Genomic DNA, 20,028 nt, shown 5'->3' with positions numbered 1-20,028 from the left:
CTTTATTGCTCAGGATATGTATATGTGTTGATTTTACGAATCTATGTTTACATCTCTGCTCCCAGACTGCTATTGTACTGCTTGACTTTTTATATGCCTTCTGCCTTTTATGCATTAGTAATCGGTAATGGCTAGTGCACTTAAATTCGTGAGCTGGAATGTAAAGGGATTGAATCATCCTGTTAAAAGGAGGAAGGTATTCTCACATATCAAACAACTCAAAGCTGATATTGCTTTCCTTCAAGAAACTCATATTCATTGTTCTGATAACTCCCGGCTTTTGTCAAAGTGGGTGGGTCAGCATTTTCATTCATCCTTTACCGCTAAAGCTAGGGGAGTCTCCATTCTTATTAACTCAAATATTCCTTTTGAACTCCATAATAAAATATCTGATATAAATGGCCGTTTTATTATTGTTTCTGGCAAACTATATAACACTAAAGTTGCACTAGCAAACCTGTATGCCCCCAACTTTGATGATGTTAATTTTTTTGAAAGGTTTTTTTCCTCACTACCAGACTTAAACTCATACTCTCTTATACTGGGTGGTGACTTTAATTGTTGGTTAGATCCCAATTTGGATCGATCGTCCTCTGTTACTAGACCACCTACTAAATCTGCCTTAGCTATCCAATCGTTTCTCTCTAATTATGGTATCTCTGATATATGGCGTTTCCTCCATCCTATGGAGAGCGATTATTCTTTTTTCTCACATGTTCACCATACCTTCACTAGAATTGATTATTTCTTACTCGATAACCAACTTATTCCATTCGCCCACTCTTGTGACTATCAGAGTATACTGATCACTGACCATGCCCCAATTACTCTCTCTCTGAATTTGCCTGGTCTCCCTCAGAGGAATAAACACTGGCGGTTTGATTCAACTTTACTATCGGATGATGATTTTTTAAACTTTATTAAGGATCAGATAACCTTTTATTTTAACACTAATACATCACCTGAAGTGCCATCCCAGATTGTCTGGGATGCCATGAAAGCATATCTGAGGGGGCAAATAATCTCTTACACAGCAAATCTCAACAGAAGATCCCGTGCAGATCGATTAGACCTCATTAACCAGATTAAAGAATTGGATCAAATATATGTCCAAACTAAGAACCCTGAATTATACAAGAAGCGTGTTGAACTCCAAACTAAATTTAACCTTCTGTCCACTCAACCTGTCGAACGCCGACTTCTCGAAAGCAAGAGTTGCTTTTACTTTCATGGGGATAAGTCTGGTAAATTCCTAGCCAATCGGCTGAGGCGTTCCAAAGCCAAACAACATATTACAAAGATCCGGAAGGAGAACAGAGACTTTACATCGGATCATTTAGAAATTAATGACGCATTTAAAATTTTTATTCTCGGCTTTATTCCTCTGAATCTCTGAATGACAATATCTCTGTTGATCAATTTTTACAGAATCTGAATATCCCCTCACTTTCATCTGATTTCAAAGCCAAACTCAATGCGTCTATGTCATTAGAAGAAATATCTACTGCAATTTCTGCACTGTCCTCAGGGAAATCTCCTGGACCTGATGGGTTCCCTGTAGAATTTTATAAATCATTCTCTTCTCTTCTTTCTCCTCAGTTACTTTCAGTATTATCTGACTCGTTTAATTACGGCAAATTGCCACCCTCTTTCAGTGAGGCATCTATTATTCTTTTAAAAAAGGGCAAAGACCCAACAGAATGTTCCTCGTATAGGCCAATCTCTCTGCTCAATGTTGATGTAAAGATCTTAGCTAAAGTTTTGGCTCATAAATTAGAAACCGTCATTCCCTCCATTATCTCTGATGACCAAACAGGCTTTATTAAAAACCGTTTCCCTTTTTTTAACATTCGGCGTTTATTTAATATCTTATACTCACCTCCAACTGGGATTCCTGAATGTGTTATTTCCCTCGATGCGGAGAAAGCATTTGATCGTATAGAGTGGAACTACCTTTTTGCAGTTTTATAAAAATTTGACCTTGGCCAAAGTTTCATCTCTTGGATCCAATTGCTGTACCTGTGTCCTACTGCCTCTGTTTTAACCAATTTTCAGAAATCCCAAGTATTTAATCTCAAACGTGGCACCCGTCAGGGATGCCCTTAAGTCCCTTTCTCTTTGATTTGGCTATGGAACCTCTGGCGATAGCATTTCGAAACTGCCCTGAATTGACTGGGATTTGGAGAGGGGGTGTTGAGCATAAAGTTTCTCTATGCTGATGACTTATTCCTCTTTCTCTCAAATCCGTCTACATCCTTACCTCTAATGTTTTCACTTCTTGACCAGTTTAGCCAGATCTCTGGCTATAAACTTAATTTACATAAGAGTGAACTTCTCCCAATTAATAAAGAAGCACAAGAACTAACATTTCATGATCTCCCTTTTAAAGTAGTCCATAATCAATTTACTTATCTTGGAATTACAGTCACAAGGAAGTTTAAAGATCTCTTTCGTGAAAACTTTGCCAACCTTTCATATGCTATAAAACAGAGTCTGGTACAATGGTCACCTCTATCTATGTCTTTGGTAGGTCGTATTAATGTTGTTAAAATGTATGTTCTCCCCAAATTTTTATACCTATTTCAATCTATCCCAATTTTTATTCCTAAATCTTTTTTTGATTCCTTAGACTCTATTATTTTGTCATATCTGTGGCAGAATAAGCACTCTAGAATTAATAAAATCCATCTCCAAAAATCTAAAAAAGAGGGTGGCATGGCTTTACCTGACTTTCGTTTATATTATTGGGCAGCTAATATACGTTGTGCTACCTTCTGGTCTTTCTTCCATGGCCAACCCGAGTGCCCTAACTGGGTGGTGATGGAGCTGAGCTCCACCAAAGAATTATCTATCTCTGCACTTCTTGGTTCTGCACTCCCTAGTAGTCTGCCCAGATCAATAGCTAATCCTCTTGTTAGACACACTTTGCGTATATGGGCTCAGATCAGGAAATGCTATGGTTTCCAGGGGTTTTCCGTTTCCAGCCCTATTGCTCATAATCACCTTTTTTTACCTACTACATACAATTCAGCATTCCAGGTTTGGTATAGGAAGGGCATTAGACATTTTGAAGATCTTTTCATTGATAATCGCTTCGCTTCTTTTCAGCAGCTCTCTGTTAAATTCAATCTGCCCAATGCTCATTTTTTCAGATATCTCCAAATCCGACACTTTATTGCTCCTTTAATTCCTAACTTCCCTGAAATGCCTGCAAAAAATGCTATGGACCTATTTCTTTCCATGAATCCACTAGGTAAAGGCTTAATATCAATCATCCGAGATAAACTAGCGGCCTTACTACGGGCCCCCATGGATAAAATCAAAATGGCCTGGGAGCAGGATTTAAATATCTCCTTATCTGAGGAGAGCTGGGATTCAGTTCTCAAATCGGTTAACTCAACCTCTCTTTGTGCTCGCCACTGCCTTTTACAGTTTAAGATTGTTCATAGAGCCCATTTGTCTAAATCTAAACTATTTCGATTCTACCCTAGCGTTAGTCCGCTCTGTGATAAATGCAAGAGGGGCGTGGCCTCTCTCATCCATATGTACTGGTTCTGTCCTAGATTGGAGAAATTCTGGAAAGATGTCTTCACTACGTTATCGTGTATTCTGAATCAGCACCTAGAACCAAACCCCTTAATTGCTCTGTTCGGTTTTTGGGGCGAGACAGATTTATGTCTGGGTCCGACCAAATGCCGAATATTATCCTTTGCCTCTCTCCTGGCTAGATGCTGGATCCTCCTCAGATGGAGAGATGTTGCCCCGCCCACTCATGCTCAATGGCTTAACGACATCATGGCGTTTGGACCTTGAAAAAATTCATTATTCAGTTCTCAATTCGGATCTAAAGTTCCATAAGGTCTGGGGACTTTTTATCGAGTACTTTCATAACCTTCCTCTTGACTAGGGTTTTTTTTTCTTTTCAGTCCCTTGCTTTCAGCTCTTTTTTTTCCTGGTAGAAGGTATTATTACCCTCTGTTGCTGAGTATATTCACAGTCTGGGAGTTTGGCTGTCCTGACTTATACTCTCTGTATTGTGATGTGGTTGGTCTGGAGTTGCTGTTGTTTTTTCTTGTGTTGTGGGGCTTGGGGAGGACACTAAGCTTACTTGTCTTTAATTCAGGTGCTTTTTTTTTGCTAAATTCTCTTCCTTTGTAGTATATTGTTATTGTATGCTTAATTTTGCACTGTTTTAATGGTCCTCATTGGGATTTGGGGTTTCTAATTTGTAAAATGTTTTGAAAAACTAATAAAAAAAAATTAAAAAAAAAACATATACTGTAGTTGTTCTTTATTTTTGGTTTTGCAGGCTCAACTATGATTGTGCGAGGAACAACGTTGATGCCAAACATTCATGGGTTACCAGCTCTAATATGTATGATATTTGCTCCAGTCATGGAACTGAGGTACATGTGAAAATGAGCAAGAGGGTTATATATTACATGCCTATTACACACTGAGTTTTATTCTTGTTACTTAATATATTCTATTTATCTTCCCTGAACCAGTGCAGTGAAATGAGACACTTGCATGTCACCAGCACTGTTTATTTTTTTAATCACAAACACTGCATTTAAAACAATAGGTTTTCTTGTATTGCCATATACAATACATTCTTACTCTGTATAGTTTATTTCATGTAAACCCATTTGGTAAGAGCAGTCATTTCTCTAGCCTTGTTTACGTATACAATGATTCCAGACAGATTAGATATTTGGATGGGAAGGGTGAACATTTCACTCTATTTTGCACATGTTACTAATTCTGTTTTGTGTTGTCTCTTCAGGACTGACAGATTAAGAAAACATTATATTGGTGCTTTGTGTGGTTTAGGTTGGAATCCAGTTATTAGTGCCCCTATATTGGAAGAACATGATCTGGAAGTTACATTTGATGTGCATTTTGATGCTAATGACATTTTGGAGGTAGTGTTATATTACTTTATCAAATGCAAGGAACTTAGTCCACAGCAAAATAACGTTGGGCATTTTAAGTAAAGTTTAAATCCTCCATATGAAATTTGTATCTTCTGATTTCAGATGAACATGTTACAGCTTAGCTATTTTTCTTAGGTTAACAGCTTAAGTTAAATGACCAATTTAACTGTGCTTTTCTCTGAAGATGAGACTTAAGTTTTAATTGTGAAAATGTACATAAGTAGTACCATGATTCTTATTTTTTTCTAGATCAATCTGTTGCGAAGCACCATCAACAAGTTAATTTGTGATAGGTTCCTGAGTTCATGGAAACATGAAGAAATACAGAAACTGCAAAATGAAGCTCGCCTTAGGTTGTTAGAGTAAGGCCTGTGCAATTTCTCTTACTTAACGTACTGCTAATTTCCAGGGTGACCTATTAGTTATACAGTACAAAGACAGAGAAGTGACTAGATTTGAGTATTGAGTCTTTGCAAACTGGTAAATGATTTATAGTTTTGAGTGTGTAGCTTTTCCTTTTATGCATTATAACCAAATTCCAAAGTTGTATAATGAACAGAATACTTTGAAGCTTGTCATATCAGAATATTACTGGTATATAGTGAAGGATTTAATGGCTGTGATGGCGATTGGAATATTGTTCAGAACATCTGATATCATTGTTGGGATTTATCCCTTTTGGAGAAAAGTAAGCAATATCGATGTTTGATGTCCAATAGTTTTGACTGCAGTAAATTTGACAGGAACAGAGGAATGAAAGAAAGTTGTGAATGTGAAAGAGGTATAGACGGATGTAGCAGCCAGAGGTATGTTAAGTATCCCATTGAGTTTTATGAGGATAGATGAGGTTTGGAATATAGGCTGTTTAAAGAAACTAAAGATTTAAGCAAAGTATGAGAAGTATTTGAAGAAAGAGATTGGTTTATTATTGTTACATGTATCAAGATAGAGTAAAAGGCTTACCTTGCATACTGTTTATACAGATTCAATCATTACACATTTCATTAAGCTAGAATAAGGTGAAACTGTACGATGCAACACAAAATGTAAAAGCTACCTTAAAAATGTAGTGCAGGTAAGCAGTAAAATGCAAGGTCATAAGGTAGATTGTGAGGCCAGGAGTCCATCTCATCATAAAAGAGGTCCATTCAAGAGCCTGATAACAGTGGGATTGAAGCTGTTTTGAGACTGTGTTTGTATGTGCTTTAAGGCTTTCACATCTTCTGCCTGACGGGAGAGGGGAGAAGAGAGAAAATCTGGGATGGATGGAGTCTTTGATTATAACTGCCTTAAAACTGCTATAGATGGCAGTGGAAATAGGAATAAGCTCCCACTACCTATTAAATGCCTCAAATAGCCTCTAACAACCAAGTCCAGCTCCTGGCCTTCAGGTGTGACTTAACTACTAAGCCTGGTGAAACAATTTCTATTGACAGGAGAGGGGGCAAAGGCGGATTACTGACGCCTTAAAACCAGTTGGTTTGGGCAGATGGGGTTTGTCAGCCGTGGTTGGCAGCTCATCTAGGAAATGGGAAAACTGCTCCCTTGCAGCTAGACCCATTCATTGGGAAGGCTTCAGGAGTAAACCCTGAAAGCGAAAACATTCCAGAGTTAGAGTCCCTAAAACTGCCCTTTGAATTCAACATTGACTGGCAACTCATGCGATGCTGCAAGTGCCAAACTGTTTCAGTCTCTGCCATTCCTTTGGGTTCATCAGATGCTTGAAGAGGGAAGATTTGCTACATGGGTGTCATTGTGCTCTCCATCTTGTACTGCCCTGACTTGCATATCTAGATAGCTAGGATGAAATATCTTGGTCGACCCTGACCCAGTGGAGGCCTCGTTCCGTCACTAAGGCAACAAGAAGTACAGATGGAGACCATTGAGGGGAGGCTGATTTATATGAAATGCTAAGCTGTATCTACAGCTATCTGCAGTTTCTTCCCATCATGCACAGAACAGTTGCCGTGCCAAGCCAGTGTGCATCCAGACAGACCGCTTTCTATTGTGCATTGATTTAAAAATTGGTAAGAGTTGATGGGGTATGCTAAATTGCTAAGCTTCTTTGGCCGTCCCATCATCGTGGTTGGACCAGGATATGGTGTTCACACCTAGGAACTTCAAACTCTCAACCTTCTCAACTCAACACAGTTGACGTAGACAGGTCCATTTGCTCTGCTTCCCCTTTCTGAAGTCAATGATCCGCTCTTCCTTCTTAGCATTGACGGAAGGGTTATTGTCATACTAGCATGTCACTAAGCTCTCTATCTCCTTCAGGTACTCCAGCTCGTTATTTGAGATATAGCCCACAACAGTAGCATCATCCTCAAACTTGTAGATGTTTCAGAGAAGAATCTAACCACGCAGTCATGAGTATGCAAGAAGAAGGGAACTGAGGGCAAAACCTTGTTTAGCAGATGTGTTACTGCCTATCCTTACTGATTGTGGTCCTTTGGTCAGAAAATCAAGGATCCAGTTGCAGAGGGAGTCATTAACTCCCAGGATCCAGAGATTGGAAATGCTTGTTGAAATAATAGTATTGAAGGCAAAATTGTAGTTCATAAACAATAGTCTGACATAGGTGTCTTTACTTTCCAGATGCTTCAGAGATAAATGTAGGACCAGGGAGATGGTGTCTGCCACAGACCTGTTTTGGTGGTAGGCAATTTGCAGTTGGTTGAAGCTGTCTGAAATACTGGAGTTGATGCATGCACTTCACAATAGTAGATGTTGGAGCAACTGAGTGGTAGTCATTAAGGCACATTATCTTGTTTTAATAGAGTGCTGGGATGATAAAGCAGAAGGAATCCACCTCCTGATGCAGAGAGAGGTTAAAAATGTCTGTAAAACTCCCTACCAGCTGATCTACAGGATCTAAAGACACAGTCAGGGACACCTTATAGGTGTGATGCTTTCTGCGACTTCACCCTTTGGAAGACTGATCTTATGTCTGCAGTGGTAAAGAAGGTTTCCCTATGAGATGACCAGTAGCAGTGACTCGAGACCAACAACTGAAGAAGGTGGCCCAGACAAGTAGTCGGTTTTGGAAATTATGCAAGTAGCTAAAAGAGTTCTGACATAAGGAGTTAATGCATCTTGTTTGAATCTACCTCATGAATCATTGAGTTACTTTAATCAAATGTGATTATTAAACAAGAATAGTTTTTAGGATGAGTCATTGGCATATTTTATCTTGTAATTAATTGGCAGCACGAATTAGGGAAATGAAGTAAACTAAAATGCAGGGAAAATGATTTGTGATTGTCGGGAGAGAGAAGGGAGAATATCAGATAGTGGAGAGCACCCTTGTGGCCGTCTCCCTCAACAATAAGTACTCCATTTTGATTACTATTTGGGGGGGGGGACCTACCTGGTGGAAGCAACAGCAGCCATCGCTTTGGCACTGAGTCTGGCCTTTTGCCTCAGAAAGGTAGGGAACTGAAGAGGATGGCAGCAGTAATAGGGGACTCAGTAGTTAGGAGAGCAAAAAGAGACAGTGGACAGTAAAAAGAGACATAGATCTTAGTTTACCTCCCAGGTGCTAGGGTCCACCAAGTTCTTGAATATGTCCACATTATCCTGAAAAGGGAGGGTGAGCAGCCCGAAGTTTTGGTACATATTGGTACCAACCATATAGGTAGATAAAGAGAGGAGGTCCTGAAAACAGTATACAGGGAGTTGGAAGGAAGCTGAGAAACAGGACATCAAGTGTAGTAATTTCAGGATTGCTGCCTGTGCCACTCGACAGTAAGGATAGGAATAGAATGAGGTGGTGGATAAATGTGTAGCTGGAGAATTGGAACAGGGGGCAGGGATTCAGATTTCTGGATCATTGGGACCTCTTCTGGGGCAGGTTTACTCGAGCAATTGGGAATAGTTTAAACTATGGCAGGGGAATGGAAACCAGTATGATAGAGCTGAGGGTGAGCCAGTAGGTTTACAAGTGGATGATGGATGTAATATGAATGTAAGGAAGGACAAGCCAATGATTGGGTACAAATGCACACAGAGCAAAGAGTTAAACTGTACCACAGAGGCAAAATTCAAAAGGGCAAAGAATGCAGGACTGAAGGTTCTGTATTTATATGCGCGTAGCATTTGGAAAAAGGTGGATGAATTCATGGCACAATTAGAGATTGATAGGTATGACATTGTGGACATCACAGAGTTATGGCTGAAAGAAGGCCAAAGTTGAGAGCTTAACATTAAAGGATATACCTTGTATCAAAAGGACGGATAGGAAGGCATAGGTGGTGGTGTGGCTCTGTTGGTTAGAGATGGAATTGTATCTTTAGAAAGAGGAGACATAGGATCAGAGAATGTTGAATCTTTGTGGATGGAATTAAAAAAACTGTAAGGGTTAAGAAACCTTTATGGGAATCATATGTAGACCTTCAAATAGTAGCCAAGATGTGGGGTTCAGATTGCAAAGGGAGCTGGAAAAGGCATGTAATAAGGGTAATGTTGCAATTGTAATGAAGGATTTCGGTGTGCAAGGGGATTGGGAAAACCAGGGTTGTATCAAATCTCAAGAGAGGGAATTTGTTGAATGCCTATGAGATGGCTTTTTAGAGCAGCTTGTGCTTGAGCCTACTCAGGGAAAAGCCTATCTTAGATCAGGTGTTGTATAACCACATAGATCTTATTGGAGAGTCAATGTAAAGGAACACTTAGCAGGCAGTGATCATAATATGATTGAATTCATATTGCAATTTGAGAGGGAGAAGCATAACACATTTATATTAATATTGCAATGGAATAAAGAGAATTACAAATGCATGAGAGAGGAGCTTGCCCAGCTCCTGGATTGGATGGGAATACTGACAGGGATGATGGCAAAACAGGTGGCTGAAGTTTCTGGGAATAGTTCATAAGGCACAGGATAGATAGGTCCCCCAGAAGTTGTTCTCAAATGGCAGGGCTAGGCAACCGTCGCTGACAAGGAAGTTAAAAGTCAAGGAAAGGGCATATAAGGTAGCAAAGTGAGTGGGAAGTTGGGTGATTGAGAAGCTTTTAAAATCCAACAAAAGACAACTTTAAAAAAAGCTATAAGAAGGGGAAAGATGACATATAATGGCAAACTAGCCAATAATATAAAGCAGGATACTAAAAGGTTTTTCAGTTATACAAAGAGTAAAAGGGAGGTGAGAGTTGATATTGGACCACTGGAAAATGATGCTGGTGAGGTAGTAATGGGTGGTGGGGCAAAGAAATGGCAGATGAATTTAATGAGTACTTTGTATCGGTCTTCACTGTGGAAAACACTAGCAGTGTGCCCACTGTCCGTGAGTATCAGGGAGCAGGGGTGAGTGCAATTGCTATTGCAAAGGAAAAATTGCTAGGCAAACTGCAGGGTCTTAAGGTGAATAGGTTACATGAACCATATGGACTATAACCCATTGTCCTGAGAGAGGTTGCTGAAGAGATAATGGATGCATTGATCATGATCTTTTAAGTATCACTCAATTCTTGCATGGTCCCAGAGGACTGGAAGATAGCTAATGTCATGCCATTCTTTGATAAGGGAGAAAGGCAAAAGAATGGAAATTATAGGCCAGTTAGCCTAACCTCAGTGGTTGGGAAAGTCTTGAAGTCTATTATTAAAGGTACTTGGAGACTAATGATAAAATAAGTCAAAGTCATCAAGGTTTCTGTAAAGGGAAATCTTTCCTGTCAAATCTGTCAGAGTTCTTTGAGGAAGTAACAAACAGGGTGGACAAAGAAGAGGCAGTAGATGTCATTTACTTGGATTTTCAGAAGGCATTTGATACGTTGCCACTTATGAGACTGCTAACAGGGTAAAATCATTACAGGAAAGGTACAGGCATGGAAGTAGGAATGGATGACAGGCAGGAGGCAGTGAGCAAGAATAAAGGGGACCTTTTCTGCTTGGCTGCCAGTGACTTGTGTTGTTCCTCAGAGGTCAATATTGGGTCCTCTACTGTTTACATTGTTTGTCAATGATTTGGATAACGAAATTAGTGACTTTGTGGCAAAGTTTGCAGATGATACGAAGATAGCTGTAAGGGTAGGTAATGCTGAGGTAGCAATACAATACAGCAGCACTTGGACAAATTAGAAAAATGGGCAAAAAATGGCAAATGGAAAACAGTGTTGGGAAATGTATGATAATGCATTTTGGTGTAAGGAACAATAGTGCGAACAATTATCAAACTGTGGAGAAGCTTCAAACATCAGAGGAGCAGAGGGACGTAAGAGTCCTTGTGCAAGACTCCCAGAAGGTTAATTTACATGTTTTAAGACACTAGTCAGGCCACTCTTGAATTATTGTCAACAGTTTTGTGCCCCACATCTCAGGAAGGATATGTTGTCATTGGTGAGAGTCCAGAGAAAGTTCACGAGAATGATTCCAGGAATGAAGAAGTTAACATATGAGGAGCGTTTGGCAGTACTGCACCTGTACTCACTGGAATTTAGAAGAATGTGGGGGAGTCTCATTGAAACCTACTGAATGTTGAAAGGACCAGATAGGTGGATGTAGAGAGGATATTTTTTATGGTGAGGTATCCAGAACTAGAGTGTACAGCCTCAAAATTGAGGTGCGACCTTTTAGAACAGAGGTAAGGAGGAAGTTTTTTAGCCAGAGTAGTGAATTTGTGAAATGCTTTGCCACAGTGAGGCGGAGGCCATGACCGTGGGCATATTTAAAGTGGAAGTTATTCTGATTGTCAGAGCATCAAATGATATGACGAAAAAGCACATGTATAATAGGGTTGAGTGGTATCTGGGATCAGACATGATAAAAATGGTGGAGCAGACTTGATGGGTTGAATGGCCTAATCCTGCTCCGATGTCTTATAATCTAAATAGTTGGAAGAGCTGGTGAGTATGTGTGGTGTTTGCTCTTAGTTTTGGAACGTGAAGGATATTTGGCTTGTTTATCTTATCAGCAAAGGATGTAGCACAATTGCTTTTGAATGAAGATAGTTGCATTGCAATAATTTCTATCTCACTGGCCATTTCAGGTTTTGTTTATGTAATACTTTGATTAGTTTTTTTAAGTTGATTGCTGATACTTTGACATTTTTCATGTTTGAGTTTGCTCATTCAAGAAACAACAAATTCAAATATCCCAGTCATTTTGGTTATAATTTTAATTTATAAAATATATTCCTGATAGTTATGGTTTAAAGTTGTTAATATATTTTCTTGTGAAAGATGACTTTCTCTTCTGCTCATTTTCCCATCATCCTTGTACCACCAGCTTTGTAGTGAATAGTTCTGTACTTTTCAAGACTTGATGTGGAATTGTCATGTAATATAGATTGAATATAATTGCTGTGTCAACTGGAACTAGTATAATAGATTGTAAAAATTACATCCTGTCAAATTCTCAATTTATTTACAGCATTTTTATTGGAAAGAAACCCAGAGAAACTTTTAAATCTCAGTACTTTGAAAGACCATACCAGTGGAATCAGGTAGTTGTGTTTTTATGCTTGCAATTTAACCCTAAAGGGTAACTGTTCACTAACTGTTACCGTATTGGAATTGCCTTTGTAAATTAGTGAATAACCAAAGGGTCTACTAACAACTTCATGGAATATGTATTTTTAGAATCTAGATTTTTTTCATCCAGACCGGTTCAGTAATTGTTTAACTAGTTAGCAAAATGAGCCAGGAAGATGCATTGCCATAAGTCTGATATCATTTGCAGGTAAATTTCTGGAGAGGATTCTGAGACAGCATCTGTGACGAGAGTCTTTGGTAAGGATGGTTTGGACCCAAATGCTGGGGTATCTGAAACAAGGTTCAAGACACAGTATCAGACTGGATCTGAGCACAAAACAAGTGCTAGGCGATATCACTGGTAGACTTGTGATTGAGCACCAAACCACAGTTCAGGTGCTCTTTAAATACACAATTCTTGGCACTTGAAACATGATTACCAATTAGTGGGAACATCCTGAACCTTTAAAGGTGCCATGACACCGAGCCGTACTCTGGGGAGTTTGTGTTTAAATCCCTGAAGCTGGCACTGTTAGGGGTGTCTCATAACAGGATCCCCTCTCCTATGGCTAACTCCTGACGGCCCAGGCTGCTGGGAGAGGCACTGATGGTAATCATGGATGAGAATTGGACCCAAGATAATTTTTTTGGGCACCCAACACCTCTCCTCAGGCCCAATCCATCCTAGTCCACAGGGTCTTGATGAATCCCTTGATCACTGAGAGTCCAAAACTCTTTTCTCCATGAAGACCTTTTCCCCCTCAACAAACCTGGGTGGCTGTGTGGCTGATCATGGTGGTGCTAAGAGGTTAGTGCAGTGAGGTTTTAATTTGGAAATGTGGAAGGTGGCATGGATCTTTAGGGTCTTGGGGAGCTTCAAGGTGCAAGCCACTGGGTTTACTTTCCTCGGGATTTCAAAGGGTCCAATGAACTTGGGCGCCAAACTTTAGAGATCTCAACTTTTGAGATCTTCGGCCACAGGGACTCTAACCTCAGCCTTTTGCTCCAGAAAGAGAGGCGAAGGATAACCAAACTCAAACCGGAATGGTGACATCCTGTACACCGAATGCTGTAAGGTGTTGTGGGCAACTGCTGCCCACATAGAAATGGTCATACCATTCATCTGGTCTTTCCAAAGTGAGGCATCTTAGAGTACATTCTAATTCCTGTTAGGTCCACTCCATCTGGCTGTTGGACTGCAAGTGAAACCCAGAGAAAAGGCTTGCTGTTGCCCCTATCAGTTTGTAGAACATCCTCTAGAAATGTAATGTGAATTGTGGACCATGATCTGAGACAATGTCCACCAGAATCTGTGGATGCTGAAGACTTGGTTCAGGACAATCTCAGCTGTTTCCAACGTAGTGGTAGCTTCTCCAAGGCAATGAACTTGAAGGCTTTTGAAAACCGATCGACAACTGCCAAGATCACTAACTTCCTCTTGGATGGTGGGAGACCCATGACAAAGTCCATGGAGATGTGTGCCCAAGGTCTTTCCAGAACAGATAGGGAGTGGAGGAGCCTTTGAGATTACATACGGGATTCCTTGTTCTGGACACATGCCTCACATGCCTATACGTACTGCTGAACATCTTGTGTCATTCCGGGCCACTAATACCTCCTCTTGATAAACTCGAGGGTTCTGGCAATCCCAGGGTGTGTGATATTTCTCAGCAGATGTCCCCATTGGAGTACCTGGGATCAGACAGAACTTGGGACAAACAACCTACCTGGAGGGCAGTTCCTAGGAATCACCCCTTGCACTTGGGCATTGTGACCAAGTGTGTCAATATCCCAATGAATTTGTGCTACCATTCTGGCCTGTAGCAAATTGGTGGTAGGCTGTTTCTCTCATTCCAATTCATCAAATAGGTGTGACACCGCATCAAGATTCTGGTTTTTCAACCCCAGTTGGTAGGTCATGATAAATTCAAAGCAGTTAAAGAACAAAGTCTACCCGGCTTGCCTGGAATTCAGCCTCTTGCCCTCCTGAATATAAGCGAGGTTCTTGTGGTCAGTCCAAATGATGAAAGGGCTCTTGGCCCCCTTTAGCTAGTTGCGCTATTCCTCCAAGGTAACTTAACTGCAAGAAGTTCCCAATTCCCAATGCCAAAACCCTCTCTGCCAGGGTTAGCCACTGGAGAAGAATGTGTATGGGTGATCATTGGGACGAGATGGTACCCATTCTGATGTCCGAGGTGTCCACTTCCATAATGAAGGGAAAGTTCGGGTTAGGAGAAACTAAGATGGGAGCTGTTGTTGAACCACTGCTTAAGTTCTGCAAAAGCATCCTCCCCTTCAATCATCCAGCCAAAAGGGCCCATGGATTTCTTAGTTGGGGCTGTCAGTAGAGCTGCCACTGAGGTGAAGTTCCTGATGAACTTCTGGTAGGAGTTAGCAAACCCCAGGAATCACTGGACTTGTTTGATACTGGATGATGGTTGCCAGTCTCACTGTCTGGGATCTTATAGGGTCCATCTTGAGATTGCATTTGGAGGTGATGTCACATGAAACTCTGACTGCTCTAACTTGACATAAAGTCCATGGTCTAAGAGCTTCTTCAAAATGTCCCTGACATGAGTGACATATTCCTCCATGGACTTCGAGAAAATTAGGATATCATCCAGGTAGACAAAGACATGATTTAATCCCCTATAATCAATGCACAGCCGCAGGCTCCCATCTTTCTTTTGTACGAAGAAGCCTGCACCGGCAGGTGATGTGGATGGTCAAGTGAAACCCATGGCAAGAGCTTCCTTTATATACTTCCTCCATTGCACCTCTCTCTGGGCCTGAGAGCATGTACAATTGACCCCCCCCCCCCCCCCCCCCCCGGGGAATAGGTACTAGGCAGAGGGTCTATAGAACAGTTGTTGGGACAGGGCGGTGGAAGAGTTGAGGCCTTTCCCTTACTGAAGACCTTCCAAGTCCTTGTAAACAGAAGGGATTTTGACCGGTCTAGGTGCTGCTATCTCCTCCAGATCTTCCTTTCAGGACAACTCCTAAGACTTGGGTGACACTCATGAAGTTCCTTCATAGAGATTCTGGCCAAATCAGAGTCCAAATCCCCTTGTATATCCTCAGACATTAACAGTGAGGCGGTTTAGAGGGTTCCTGTCCTCTGCCTCGGAGCAGGTTTCAAGGATCGGCGTACAGGAGTATGTCCCTTTTTGGAGACCTGGCGGTGAATTTCCCAGACTGCTTGGGCATCTCCTTGGATCTTTCCTGAATTATAGATTCCCTCTCTCTAGTTCCTGTGGGATCCCAACTGGACAGTGTTGGGATTCACACAGACACATTGGCTGGAACTGGCTTGTCTGCTCTTGAGGACATGACTAGGTCTGTAGAAGGTCTTGGGTTCATCCACTGTGATGACTGCCCCCTTATTGGTTATTGGTCATGGGAGAATCTGGGTGTCAGAACACCATGCACACATGTTTGTGCAACAAACAAGTCCTCTTACAATGACTGGACCAAGCAATGATTCTCCCCTCCCACCATTCCACAGATGTGTTATGCTGGGACAGCCAGGGGTACTGGAGAATCAAGGGTATGAGTGGAGAGTCAGTAATGTGGAAACTAATGTCCTCCACATGATCCTCTAACCTCATCTACAACATTACAGTCTGTTGCTAGTTCTGCCCGGAAACTAGCGAGTGGCCATCAGTATGGACTGGCTCAAGTCACAGTGGTATGTGGAACCTCTGGGTGGTTCATAAATCCAGAAAATTACCTGCTGCCCCTGAGTCCACAGAAGCCTGTGCCTGCCTCAAGTTCTCACCCCAGGTGAGCTCCATCTTTTGCATGAAACCAAAATCCATGGGATTGGGTGTAGTGGCTGCTACTGCCACAGTCCTCCCGACACTAGATAGTTTTAGCAGTTCTCTAGGTGGCTGCAGCTTCTGACATTTGTCCCGCAGGTGACCCTCCCCACAGTTAATGCACTGACCTTGACCACCGCTGGGATCTCTCATTGGCAGATGTCCAGTGCCACTGACCTGCATGGGTTTGACTAGATCTTGAGCAGGCAACAGACTGCTTATGGTTCATGCTTGGGGAGTGGAGTTGCAAAGTGTAGGAACCGGGCTCGGACTGGCTGCCTTCAACTTCCTGATGTAGTCCCACTGTCGTTCTGCCAAATGATTATCAAGACAGACGGACTGGTCAATCAGAACCCTCAAGTTCATTGCTGTCCCTCCAAAGATGAGGGCATCCTTCAGTTCATCTCTGAGTCCGTGACTGTATAGGCCTCGCTGTTCCATCCACTCTGCTGGGCCAAATTCTGAAATTTATTCACATTCGCCACTGACCTGCCCCCTTCCCTTTCCTGTCAGATCTTCATCAGGTGGTTCAAGGGTTGGCTGGCTCTGGCAGGTGATGAAGCATCTTCATCATGACAGTCCTGAATTCCTTCAAATCCAAGCAGGTCTCTGAACTGTGCTGCTAATGTGTGGTGGCCCAGGCCAGGGCTTTTCCAGTCAGAAGAGAGATAATGAAGACTACCTTTCTGCACTCTGAAAGGAACTGGGATGGCTGGATTTCAAATACTAATGAACATTGGACAAGAAAGCTGTGGCAAGAACCCAGGTCACCAAAGAATCACTCTGGGGTTAGAAGATGGACTGACTCTTCAGAATGACTGATTGCCCGAGCGACTTTGGCTTCCTCCCTGCAATAGTCAGCAAACGGTGACCTGGAGGTCATGTTCCTCCAGGCTCTGTCTGAGAGATTTCTTGCTGTGGCTGGCCACAGCTGAGGAAAGGCTCCAAAATCCCGCTGAGTCCATGCTCATTCAATCATACTGTGATGAGAGTCCTTGACCAGGATGGTTTGGACCCAGATACTGGGGTATCCAAAGCAAGATTCAAACTGGATCTTAGCACAAACCAAAAACTAGGTGGTATCACTAGTAGGCTTACAATTGAGCACAGAACCACAGTTCAGGTGTTCATTAAAAACTCAATTCTTGATGCGTAAAACCTGATTACTAATTAGCAGGGCTGTCCTGAACCCTTAAAGGCTATCTGTACTCTGGGGAGTTTGAGCATCTAAATCCCTGAAGCTGACACAATTTGGGCATCCCATTAAAGGAGATGGGGCAGTCAGCACAGCTTTGTGCATGGAAGGATACATCTTACAAATCTTTTGGAGTTGTTCAAGGATGGGTTAGGGTAGGACAGTGAATGTTACCTGTATGGACTTTACTAAGGCCTTTTAGGTCCTTCATGCAGGCTAGTGTCAAATGTTAGAGTGGATGGGATCCAAGGGAGAGAGCTGATTGGATTCATAATTTGCTCAATGCAAAGAAGGAGAGGGTGATTGAGAGTTGGTCCTTGGATTAGAGGCCTTTGTCTTGTCATCTGCCACAGGTGTTGGTGCTAGGACCTTTGTAATTTATAAACAAATTGGATGTAAATATAGAAGGCATATTTCATAAGTTTATGGATGAAATGAAATAAGGTTGTGTTGTAGATTGTGTAAACGGTTATTACAAAAACATGTATGAAGGTTGAAGGTTGACAAATGGATTTCCATCCAGATAAATGTGAGATGTGTTTGTGAGATCAAACAAAGATAGAAGACCGACAGTGAATTTTAGGTCCCTGGGGAGTGTAATGGAATTGAAGGTGCTTTTGGTATGCTGGTCTTCTTGCAGTATTAAGACATTGGCAAGGCCTCTCTTGGAGTATTGTGAACAGTTTTGGTCACCCTGTTATAGTAAAGGTGTATTAATCAAGAGTGCAGGAGAGATTTGTTAGCATTATTTGGATTATTGAGCATCTGAGTTACGAGGAGAGGATGCATAGACTAGTATGTTATTGCCTGGTAAGTGATTGAGGGGTGGCCTGATAGAGAAGTATATAAGATCATGAAAGCACATGTTTTCCCCCCGGGTGTGCTAAAAACAAGAGGGCATAGTTTTAAGATCCAGGGGCAAAATATTTAAAAGGCACACCAAGTGTAGGATCTTTACATTTTAGAATGAGCTACCATATACAGTAGTTGAGGCAGACTCATGAGCAGTGTTTCAAAGCAATCTAAATAAGTACATGGAGAGGAGAAGATCTGTTGATTATAAGCCAAACAGGCAGATGGAACTAGCTTTCTGAGCAGGAGAGAGATTGTGGAGGAGTTGGGTAAATGAGCCTGTTTTCATGCTGTTAGATTCTGTAAGGATGGAATCCTAATAAATATGCAGCTTAAATAACTAAAATCAAAATACTCACTTTTACTCTCCACAGATGCTTCCTGAATTGCTTAGTATTTCTGACATTTTCCATTTTTTGTAGCTAAACTGTTTTTGTTCCTTCAGGTAGATCCAGAACTTCTAAGCTGTTCCGGAGAAGGAAGCAAAAATGTTTTGTACCACTTGCATTCCTTGGTGCTTCTGAATCCTTAGACCATCATTCTGAAGATGTGGCAATGGTCAGCAACCTTATGTTAAGGAAAAATGGAGCCTGTTAAATACAGAATAATATTTTTCTCCTAGGCAAATTTGAGTGACCTCTTTGAAAGGGACTGTTGTAGCTAATGGGGCAAAAGAAATGATGAAGCAATTGGGTAAAATCTGGATTACAAAGTACTTTATTACAAATTGAGCAACATAATTGAAAAGAATTACATGTTAATTAAGTTTAAAATTTATTACTTGAGAAAAAAATTGACCTTAGCGAGCAATTATAACCTTGCTTTCACTTTGTTGATGTATGCAAAAGATGGGCAGTTCTGGTATTGATGAACAAAACCACAAAGTATCTTACTGGTTGTAACATTATTTTGTTCAGTGGTGAATAATAAAGTGCAAATATGAGCACTGTCATGTGTCTGAGTTTGAAATTTATTTGAAGTCTTTTACACAAAGTATTTCAACTATATATTCCATTTGGAATTGCATCTCCTTGTGCTCAGTAATGTATTTATCTACCTGTCTGTTTGTTTGTTTGTTTGTTTATTTATTTATTATAGCCAGGTGATACTATGGTGGATCTGGGTGCAATTATATTAACATAATATAACTATATAAACTGCATATGTCACTGAATTCACCTCTCTGGTTTGTCCAGAGTATTGGAAAGTATGATTCTACTGCAGGTTGGCTCCTGAGTACTTCCTTTACTGTATTTTCATTAGTTGTTTTAACAGGCCATGTATTCCCACAGCGCAAAATACTGTAAAGCTTGTATTTCTTATCTCCGTGACATTGGCATGAAGATCTAATTCATCACTCCCAGATACTGAATACTTAGTATGAAGAACATGCAAATTGGCAAGAAATCAGAGTTATCCATCATTTAGAGTTTCAAGATTGGCTACTAATAGCTGGTCTGTATCTAATCTTGACACTCTAAATGACAGATTTCTTATTTTAAAATTCTGCTTGTGGTGCTTTGAAATCCATGTTTTCCATAATGTTGTATTTTTGTGCAGTGGCTTAGTTGGTATAACAACCAAAGTTTCTGTTCATGTCCCAGCACAAAATGTAGTGAAGTCAGATTAGTTATGAATTATGGAGGTACAATAGACGAATAATGAATGTTTTAGGAGTATGAGGTGTGGCTTCTCCAATCTGCTTCTGTCTTCAACTTGACATTGGAAGATGTTGTGGAAGTGGGGAGTGGAACTA

At 41.0% G+C, this 20,028-nt stretch overlaps 1 protein-coding gene across 3 annotated transcripts in view; it reads left to right on the top strand.

Annotated features, from left to right (window-relative positions):
* The window catches only part of tdrd9 (tudor domain containing 9), a 150,138-nt gene extending 130,920 nt beyond the window's left edge, over positions 1-19,218 (top strand). For all 3 annotated transcript variants that reach the window (XM_059958509.1, XM_059958514.1, XM_059958513.1), the window contains exons 32-36: positions 4,310-4,406; positions 4,787-4,925; positions 5,187-5,299; positions 12,307-12,379; positions 18,718-19,218. In XM_059958509.1, coding sequence (XP_059814492.1) covers positions 4,310-4,406; positions 4,787-4,925; positions 5,187-5,299; positions 12,307-12,379; positions 18,718-18,804 — 509 coding nt within the window. In that variant the 3' untranslated portion in view covers positions 18,805-19,218. The remainder of the gene's footprint in view (positions 1-4,309; positions 4,407-4,786; positions 4,926-5,186; positions 5,300-12,306; positions 12,380-18,717) is intronic.
* The last annotated feature ends 810 nt before the right edge of the window (positions 19,219-20,028 follow it).

Source organism: Hypanus sabinus, chromosome 2, assembly GCF_030144855.1.
Source record: "Hypanus sabinus isolate sHypSab1 chromosome 2, sHypSab1.hap1, whole genome shotgun sequence".
Lineage (NCBI taxonomy): Eukaryota > Metazoa > Chordata > Chondrichthyes > Myliobatiformes > Dasyatidae > Hypanus > Hypanus sabinus.
The sequence above is the reverse complement of the archived record's forward strand: the minus strand, read 5'-3'. Positions and strand labels throughout refer to the sequence as shown.